Here is a 10,625-nt window from a genome sequence, read left to right as displayed (position 1 = left end):
GTTTGTTTTATGTTAGGTGCTGCCTGGGTCAAATTATTTGTATAGGGCCCCATTTTCTCTCTCTCTCTTCTTTCTTTCTTTAGATCAACAACAACTTTGGCTGACGAGGGTGTTACATCCCATGTGTAGAAAATAGAAATTGAGTAGAAAAAAACAAAATGCTCCATGCGGGGTTAAATTAACACCGCGGGACGTATGTTTGTTTGTTTGTTTGTTTAAGTTTTTGCGGGATCAATGAGGACGAACCCGCCCTCAGGGGTCAGGCTGACGCTCATTTTTTGTTTATTTGTGTGTTTTTTTTAAGGATGGCCCAATTTTAAAGGGGTCAAACCTTTTATTTATGGGCTTAGTGACTTAAATTGACCAGCAGACAGAAAGATCCGTCTCAACGGAGGAGTCTTTTAAATATTTATTTATTTATTCATTTATTTATCTTTTTCTTTTTTTATCTTTATTCATTGTTATTGTTATTTCTTTTTTATGTTATCGATCCGTGAAGCCAGACGCAGTCTCCGCGGAAGAATCCCCAGTGACCATATACTGTAGTACTGACCGATCTTTCGGCCCCGGCGTACAGCTGCGTATAGCCAGGAGTTGATTTTTTTTGTTTTGTTTTTTTTTTGTTTTTTTTGGGGGGGGGGGTGGTGGAGGGTGTGGGAGGGGGGTTCCCCTCTCCCACAGTGTAAACTTTTTGCACTTTTATGCTGTAAACGGTGAAATTTGAGGCATGTGTTTGCGTGTTTCATCGACTTGAAACAGTCCCACTGGTTTAAGTAAGGTAGCAGTATTTTGATGTAGAATATTATTGAACAATTTGCCTTAGAAATGTTATCATTTAGTGAGTAAATTTCTTGTATGAATTCTTAGAACGAATATCATGAACGCTGTCTGAATCAAGCAGAAAAGCGTGGAAACTAGGGTGTAGGAGAGGAGTATATTTCTTTCAAAACGAAAGTGATTTTGCATTTTCAGACCGGAAATTCAACGATCTGATGGTGCAAACTTTTGGTGAAGTACTTAAAATGTTTTTTTTTTCCTGAAAAAAAAAATTTAATAGATAATGCAAATAAATAGGGATTTTTTTCAGGAAAGTGTTAATAGCTAAATCACGGAATTTAGCCCTTATGCCGCGTGTGCATCATCACTGTGTACTATATGTTTAAGGTCTAATGAGGTAGAGGGGTATAGGGTGTGAGATTTTTAGAATTGAAATAAAACGATCTGAAGTACACTTTTTTTTGTGGAAAATTCGGAAATTGTCATTCCCGAAAGTATAAGTCTATAGAGGGGACCAAGCAATGGGAGGGTTGCAAGATAGACCTCTATTCGAGAGAGCTTTTTTCATTTTTAGAACTGAAATTCAACGATCTAGCGCACACTTTTGTTGGAATATCTGGAATTGTCAATCAGAGAAGTGTAGCAAGACTGTGGAAGGAGACAAGGCAGGAGGATGTGGGAGGGGATAAGCCCTATTCCCCCTCCTACACGAGGGAGATTCTGTATTTTATGACTGCAGTAGGGCCTACGTCCTGGTGCACGCATTTTGTGGCGTATTTGGAAAACCGTCTATGTTCAAAGTGTGGCCATAGTCTACTAGTATGCACCGGCGTAAATCCGTATACCGAGGGGTGGGGGGATGACCGGCGATAGTCACCATCACATACAATCATGATTATACAAGCCCAACCGGACTGGCGCATCCGGTGTATGTGTGTGTGTGTGTGTGGGAGGGGGGTGCTTGGGGAGCTTGGTGGGGAGCTTGTTGGGGACTGCTTTTTTTTTTTTTTTTTTACAGAAAACACAGGGATTGAATGCATCTCCACTTTTTTTGCATGAAATGTAAATGGGAGGAAAGTAGCAGCAAAAAAAAAAAAAAATGAAGACTCTTTGTTCTTGAGTTGTTTCTCTTTTCTTTTGTTTTCTTTTTGCTTGAAAGACGATTTTGACACCCCCACTTTTAAAAACATATCGTCGCCCGGCATAATGCAAAAATGAAATCAATGGTATTATGGATATCCATTTCTTTGTGTGTGATAATGTAGCAGATATTTCCTTATAGCTACTATACTAACTACTATACTTCTAAATTTTCTTGTTTAAGTCAGCTGATAGCAATCATCCCTATATAGGGGCATCCTTCCGTTTAATCGATGGAGGTGGGGCAAAACATGGAAAATATGTGCGAGAGAGCGGAGCGACCGAGAGGGGGAAGGGAATGGGAGGGGCAGGTGCGTCGATCCGTTTTCACGATTGGGGGAGGGGAACTGGAGTTGGTGGAATATCTATGCGAGGGGCGGGGGGGGGGAGGGTGTGGGTAACCCCCCCCCCCCCCACGCCCGGAAGATTTTGCCCTTTCAAACCTGAAATTCTGAGATCTGGTGCAATCTTGGGTGATATATATGTTGGATATTTTCAATAAATATGTAAGAAAAAGAAATATTCAAAGATAATAACCCTTATGGAATGACTATAAATTGTGCTATTCAGCTCTTGTTCCGAGTGTGAACGGGTGCGGCATCACTGTGTGTTCATAGCCAACCAAAATGATCGTATACAAGGAAGTTGTCAAGGGAAGGGAAAGGCTACGCCAGTGTGGGAAGGGGTTCTTCCCACGAAGGAGCTTTATAAATTGCACTTTTAGGATTGACATAAAACGATCTGATGCGCACTTTTGTGGAATAGGCCCTATTCATAAAATTGTCAATCCCTAAAGTGTGCAGAGTCTGGGTACTCGCGGGGGAAAGGTAAATTGAAAGAAGATAAGGGATCACTTTTACATTTACTAGAATTGAAATCACAGATGCACACTTAAATGAACATTTTGAAATCTGTTAATTAGTCCACTTGGACCAATATATAGTAAGTCTAGAGGAAAAAGGATCGAACGGGGGAGGATATGTGGGAGGGGTATCCCCTTCCACGCAACAGAGATGTTGCTATTCTAGAATTGAAATTCAACGATCTGGTGCTCGTAACTTTGAGTGAAATGCATGTATTGAAAAAGACATCAACTTAATTGATAGCATGTAACAGGTTGAAAGGGAGCGGCTTCATGCACATGCATACAGTATCAGAGATTCCAACTCTGTTTTCGACGGGAGATCTCCCGCCGAAAACCAATTTTGCAAAATCTCCCGTTCTGCCGCTTGAGATTTAATTTCTCCCGCCCTGGCTCTGTGTCTCCCGTTGGAAAGGATTTTTTACTTATTGCTTTTGTATGTTGAAAAAAAAAAAGCCTTTAATAGCACCAGAGAGCATCAAGAACCCTAGGAACTTCGCGCTTCGCACACATCAACTTGGAGTCTCCCGCCCGTTTGCTAGGGGTTTCAGGCGGGAAATCTCCAGATCAGAAGGTGCTTTGGGTTGGAGTCTCTGCAATACTATTGACTATTGAACATGCAATCTTTCATTTTTTGCCCACCTTCCAAATCCCCGGTCAAATCTGGTCAACCCACCCCCCCCCCCCCCCCCCCCCCCACCCCCGCTTGGCTACGCCGCGGCGTACTTTCGGCTCCACCTTCCTGGTCAAATACTGGTAGGTCTGAGTATGTAGCTAGATCTGCGACGAATGCCGATACAAGCTGTTAGAGTGATCTCTGTGTGGGCATCACAACGTAAACGAACCGGTGGGACTACACCTCGGCTGACTTCATTATTGCAATTCATTGCATGCAAGACCTCTGCGTGGGAGAGAAGCTGTAAGGGAAATCGGAATCAATGTACCGTATCCGCACATTGCACAGAGTTTTAAGCACGTCAGGAAAGCCGACAGGGAGGTAAGTACGGTGTCAGGAAAATCTGCATGTTATTTTGAACTTTTGTGTGTTTATGTGCTCGAGAATGAATTGGACCAGAGTTTAGGAACGGAAATTTAATTCTCAGATCATGCAGAGTAGTTACGGTTTAAATCGTAGCATGTGCCGGGCCTTGTTGGTTCACACCTACCCGGCCCGGTATCGGTACCCGCTAGCTGGCTGGGAATAACCGTGTTTGCTTGACCTGTCCTGTCGTACTACATGCAGTATTTCAGCAGTTGTTGATTTACAGGTTAATACAGGTAGGCCTACGAGGTGTAGATCAGAGAGACAGAAAAATCCGTCTGTGCGGAGGTGTTCTTTTTTTATCATTGATATGTTTCGGCTGTCCTATCCTACGAGTAGGCACCCTACTAGAGTCCCTACTACTACATCATGTCCATGTACACTAGTAGTATTAAACAGCTATCGGTAAAGTATAAAAGGTAAGGCCCAAGGGGATTCCGTGAAGCCAGACACGGCGCAGTCTCCGCGGGACTATCTCCGTAGCTCCGGCAAGATAGATGGGCAAGTCCAAGCTATTTTGCACCAGTAACGCATGGGACATCACAAACAAATTAGACAAATTAAGCCCTATATTTCACAGTTAGTTTCAATTGTTTGGTTGTTTCTGGTAGATAGTAGGTATCTACACGCACAAAACAACAGAAATAATGAGGATTACTCATTCCGTAATTTATGCATTGCCATTGATGAATGATGTTTCGAAATTTCACATTGATCTGTAATCACTGTAATACCACATGTTCTCAGTCTCAGCTTATCATATACCGTATTCCTCATTTCAAACATGATACATTTCAAACATCTGCCTAAGAATTCCTCGTTCAATTCTCATTTTCAATATTGATTTCATAAACTTAAATTAAGCCCTCCAATCAATGTTATATAAATGCATTACATTGTACATCCATTGTGCAGATATGTTTATAATGTGTTTGCATTATGTGTGTGTACATGTATGATTTACCATGTCAAGATCCACGTAATACAAAGGTTGACTGACTGGAGAAAAGGTGTAGTCTTACAATGAGGGACAGTAAATGTACCAATGTATTTGTACATTTATAGCATGAAAATACTTCAAGAGTTGATTTAAACATTAAATCTCTACACTGAACAAAAGAGATTAAGATAACATCCTTCTTTTTGGTAGTTCAAGCAGGACAGTCCACAATCTTTCAGCAACAGCCATGACTGCTCCATCCAACCCCGCCATAGCACGTTGCTATGACAATGTGGTCAAGTCGGCTGAAGACAAGCGTGCCTACCGAGGGCTTCAGCTGACCAATGGCATGAAGATCATCCTCATTAGCGACCCAACAACAGAGAAAGCAGCTGCTGCCCTTGACGTTCACGTTGGTAAGACAGTCATCCTAGTTTCAAGCAAAATGGCATCAGAATTAAACTACTTTGTATACTGCATGGGAGCACATTCATATTGTATTATGTTATCAAGTGCTCCAAAGTTTCTAGAATTGTTAGGAACATGTACAAGTATGCATGCACTTTTTTCTCTCTTATACACCATACATTTAGGGAGTCTAAAATTTTGCGAATCGGGACTTCCCAACGATTTCGCAAGTGGTTAAATTTGTGATTGTGGAGTACTGTACTGAACAGAGAATGATATACATAATGTACAGTGTATGTGCATCACATTCATATCGGGATCAGAGTCATTATTTTCAAGTGTCTTTACTTTCGTGAATGGCACCCGGCTTGCGAGATTTACGAAAATAAAAACCTCACAAAATATGTGGCGTATACAGTTAGTATAAAAAATACACTGATGTTCATTGTCAACGTTCATTATACGTATAAAAGCAATGTCATGTTCAGTGTCATCAGTGCTATAAAACATGTACTTTTGTCAGAGACTCCAACTCCAAGCACTTTCTGATCTGGAGATTCTCCCGCCTGAAATCCATAGCAAACGGGAGACTCCAACTTGCGCACATCACGAGCGCAAAGTCCCTTGCGGTCTAGGGTTCTATATGCTCTCTCACGCTATTTAAGGCTTATTTTTCAACACACAATGAAATGAAGTAAATCATTTCAAGCGGGAGAAATTAAATCTCAAGCGGGAGAACGGGAGATGGCTCTGTTTTTTATGCTTGTGTGATAGGCACTTAAGGAGATTATGCTACAACCCCACCCCCCCCCCAAAAAAAAAAATAATAATAATAAATAAATAAATAAAAAATCTATTTGAAGATATCACATTTGTGGTCTAGTGATGGTAGGGTATGTGAAGCAAACATTGTTTAACCTTCACAAATGTTTGGAGGAAAATTTAACTTTATTGACAAGGTGACAGTAGTGCAGTAAATCGTAATAAAACTTTCATTTAAATCAGACAACAAATAACAGGGAGTTGTAGAATTCAGAAGTGTTAGCGTGCATTAGAAGGAAAAATGGTATCAGCCAAAATTTGAGTTTTAATGGTAGATAAGGTGTTGAAGTTGAATTAATGACCGTAAGTTTTGCTTTGGTTTGAACAGCAAAGATATGTACACGTAACAGAGATACTTCAGTACTGTACAGTACCGGTATATCTTTAAAGTCATTAAAACTATATAGTAGAACAATCTGATTCATACCGTATAAGTTCTTGTTGAACAAATGTCAAAAGAAAAAATTTAGCAAGGATTTGTGTGCAAGGTTATGGGAGTCTTACAAGGTCATGACATCATCCCTTGATGGATGTGATCATGGCAATTATCACCGACCTTTGTAAACATTTTAAAAATTCAACTCTATTATTTCATCAATTTCCTTTTTTTATGTGTGGTACTGCGTTAAAATCCAATAGAAATTTCGTCCATATATCCTGTTTATGTTAATTGCTTGTCATTTGCACAAAAGGCAGGGGGGTCTGAAGAGAAAATATGACTCCTCACTAATTATGAAAAACAAAAGATTTACCTTGGCTCTCATATATGATATGTACAGCCTTTTATCGCTAATTAGTTGCATTTCAAAGCTGCTGTGGCAATCTCATGGTCATGAAGTGAGCTGTCCTTTCCTGTGCCTCTTGGTAATTCTAACAAATGATGATCATGATAGCAGGATAAAATGATAGCAGGATAAAAAAATGGGTTGGTGTTTTCTACAACTGTATGAATTTGTATTTCATTACTTAAGTGATGTAACAATGTACATCATGTATATGTCATGTGAATTGTGCATGTACACAGTATTGTAGCTACACGTACAGATGGTAATCTAATCTGTTGAAGACGAGTCCTGACTATGCTCGGGCAGGTGTCTGTGGGAAATGCTTGTCATAGCAAAATCAGCCCATTCTAAAGGGGTTAAAAACACTATCTAACAATGTTTTCAGTCTTAAAGTGAGCCACCACAATAGTATCATCATTTTAACTCTCACAACCATGTTGTGGTTTCTGTCTTTTACGTGTCGCTAAGGCTCACTGTCAGATCCGTGGGATGTTCCTGGCCTTGCCCATTTCTTGGAGCACATGCTATTTCTTGGAACAGCAAAGGTTAGTACAGAGAGATGAAGTTTACTCCTGCATGGCTGCAAATTAATGTGAAGAAATCTTGTTAAAAGGAGTCTTACCATGTAACATATTTACCATTGTGTGGATTTAGTGTATGCAGAAATATTACATTTAGTAGAGCACATCAGTGATATTTGAGAAAATCACATATTCCAGTCAGTTTTGGTTAAAAATGTATTCAGAAGGGGCTCGAGCTTTCGGTCCAGGTAGAATCTTCATCAAAGGCAAAATGACAAGCATGTAGTTAAAGCAGTGACATTATAAGGACTACACTCAACAAGCCTAATAAGGGGAGGGCTCAGGACACAGAACAAAGAAAACAAAAGAGTTGATTTAGAAGTCAAAGGCAGGGAGCTCAAAATGAACAAGTGTAAAGGGAGTGGGATTAAAGTCAGGGAGTGAACAGACAAAAGGCAGAAGTGGGCCAGTAGTGAGCCCAAGGATTAATAAGGGGGGGGGGGGGCGGAGGGGCAACCTGTGAAGAATAAGATGAATAGGGAGGCAATGGTGAACAAGATAGAACATGATTAATAATAGGAAAAGAGAGGAATAGCAAGAGCATAAGTGAAGGAGGGGGGGGGGAAGGTCTGAACAGGCAGTAAAGCCTAACCTGGTGTACAAAGATGCATAGTCACTATTATGACCAGCAGCCCCATACGCATAGCGTAATGGGGCTGCGCACTGTAGCATTCAGGATCATGACAGAGTAGTATAGCGGACAAATATCAACTTGAAATCAAAAAATTTCTTCAATTTGAAGACTTACAGTGAAGTTGAAGTATTGACAACAGGGTTAGTGCAACATTTAGTTCTACCAATAGTCCCTTTCTGTTCGAATTGATGACTTAATGTGACTCGATCCAGAGGAACGTGGGACCCGCTGGAGAACTACACTGAAATGACGGCCAGCGCATGCGCACACAGACATCTTATCCAGTCAATGGATAAGGGTTGATGTGTGCGCATGCGCTGGCAGTCCATTCTGTGTAGCTCTCCCAGGTTCCTCTGGACCGAGTCATATTAAGTCATCATTTCGAACAGAAAGGGACTATTGGCAGAACTAAACGTTGCACGAACCCTATTGTCAATACTTCAACTTTACTGGTACAACCGTAAGTCTTCAAATTGAAGAAATTTTTCGGTTTTAAGTTGATATTTGTCCACTATACTACCCTGTCATTAGTAGTAATGATTCAAAGGAATGTGAAGAATATATGATTGTAAATGCATTCCCTGAATTATCATATTAGAGTTGAATTTTCTTTAAATTTACATTTCATAAATACAGTCAACCTTGCTTTTAAAAGTCGATGTTGCATAGGTTGAATTTCACTGAGGCGAAAGTCTTTTTATGACCTCGTTTACAGTGCGGGGCCGGGCTCGGCTGCAGCCGAGCCCGGCCTCAATTGCGCAGCCGAGCCCCGCAATTTTGTCCATTTACACTGCTGGGCTCGGCCGCGCTTTTGATTCAAACCTTTCAATATTTTGTCGTAGTGGCGCTCTGCTTGTAAACAAATGCAATTTGGTATTGTCTGGTTTTCAGACCCTTTGCTATTAAAATGAATTCCGTGGCGACGAAGTCGCCATTCGGGCAAAGGCCTTTGCCGAAGGAAAGAATCCTCTGCAGGACAAAACACCTTAAACTATACTAGTTTTCGACGTTGAGGGGGTTATTATCTGAATAGCGAAAGATACAGGCAGAGGGTTTGGAAGCCAGACTAAAATTGGCCGCGCAATTGGCCGCGCATTTGGCCCAGTTTGTGTTTACACCAAGAAAAGGCCGGGCCCGAGACCACCTCCAGAGCGAGGCCAAATGCAAGGCCAATTTTGGCCTCGCATTTGGCCTTCTGCGCGTTTACACTGAAGCGGGACTGGGCACGGTCGCGGCCGAGCCTCGCACTGTAAATGGGGTCTATGTCCTCTTGTCCTTAGATTCTATTGATTTCAATGTCTCTTTAACCCGTTGAGGACGAGTCCCGAGTATACTCGGGCAGGTGTCTATGGGAAATGCGTGTTGTAGCAAAATCAGTCCGTCCTAAACGGGTTAAAGTTGAATTTTTGGAAGCCAAAATTATTTCTCTAGTCCAAGTAGATTTGACTTTAAACAAGGTTGACTGTACATTCAATTTAGAACTATACCGTTTGAATTGTAGGCTATAACTTGATGCTTCTTTTGTGCTTACATGTATCCAGCCATTTGACATTCATGTGCTCAGATATCATAATCAAAGTTGTTTATAAAACCTTTGTCCAGTAAAATACCATTGAGGCATCTGAAATGTTCTTTCTTTCAAAGGTCATGCATTTTTTTTTAATCTACAAAAGTAGCTGATAAGCTATTCTATACCAGTTAATGTCCAACTGATAGTTATTGGCCTGATTTATTTTCTACAATACCTCTCATTGTTTTTAAGCTTTTGGCTAGCTGAATGATATGAGAAAGATTTAGTTGTTTGTATTTCATGTCACACTCTTTGTACGTCTCACAGATACAATGTATATGTTAATTATTTACATTGTATGTACACACTAGGTGAGCATGTTGAAAAAAAAAATCCTTGCTTTGCCCATCTTCTATCCACGAGTTATGTAATGATGAATTGTGTCTTTTTGCCCTGCATCTCATCTGGACAGTATCCATCGGAAAATGCCTACACTCAGGTACGTCATAATTTTTACTGTAAAATTCTTTTCTTTTTCTTTTCTTTTCTTTTTTTTTTTGTTGGATTGGTGGGGGATGAGTTGTTTTCATAAATGTGCATAGAAATCAGAAAATATGTGATGTACTGGTCATATCTCATAATTGTTTGAATATGAGTAATGAAAAAAAAAAATACTAAAATCTTTATTGATTTAAAGAGACTTACATGTAATATCCTGGCCAAATTACAAAATTCATGATTTTTGAAAGGTGCATACCCTGTATGAATTTTATTTAGTTTGCAATGCTCTTGGAATACATTGTCTCTTTTTCACGGTACCCTTACTGCTCAAAAGGCACACAATGCAGCTTTTAAGTCTATGTCAGTACGTTCGTGCTAAGTTTCCAACTTGTATCTCTCTTCTAGTTTCTCAATGAGCATGGAGGATTTGCGAATGCATACACAAGTGGCGAGCACACCAACTTCTACTTCGATATCTCACATGAACATGTAGAGGGTGCCCTGGATAGGTGAGTAGTACTTTGTGCTTCAAAACTGTTGTGAAATGTAGAGAGCAATTCTATCCTCTTTTGAGAGGACAACACTGTTTTTGAGCAGGTATTTTCATCATTTGTTAATTTACG

The 10,625-nt window shown here is 40.4% G+C and overlaps 1 protein-coding gene across 1 annotated transcript in view; it reads left to right on the top strand.

The window, feature by feature from the left end:
• Nucleotides 1–3,702: 3,702 nt before the first annotated feature.
• The window catches only part of LOC139727665 (insulin-degrading enzyme-like), a 29,654-nt gene continuing 22,731 nt past the window's right edge, over nucleotides 3,703–10,625 (top strand). Inside the window, exons 1-5 of the mRNA XM_071638644.1 lie at nucleotides 3,703–3,776; nucleotides 4,972–5,177; nucleotides 7,245–7,321; nucleotides 9,974–10,000; nucleotides 10,408–10,511. Of these exons, the coding sequence (XP_071494745.1) occupies nucleotides 3,718–3,776; nucleotides 4,972–5,177; nucleotides 7,245–7,321; nucleotides 9,974–10,000; nucleotides 10,408–10,511 (473 nt within the window). The 5' untranslated portion in view covers nucleotides 3,703–3,717. The remainder of the gene's footprint in view (nucleotides 3,777–4,971; nucleotides 5,178–7,244; nucleotides 7,322–9,973; nucleotides 10,001–10,407; nucleotides 10,512–10,625) is intronic.

This window comes from Diadema antillarum, unplaced genomic scaffold, assembly GCF_040938485.1.
Source record: "Diadema antillarum isolate AM-2024a unplaced genomic scaffold, OU_Dant_1.0 seq00000140_RagTag, whole genome shotgun sequence".
Taxonomy (NCBI): Eukaryota; Metazoa; Echinodermata; class Echinoidea; order Diadematoida; family Diadematidae; genus Diadema; species Diadema antillarum.
Note: the sequence above shows the minus strand (reverse complement) of the source record. Positions and strands in the feature narration are given on the sequence as shown.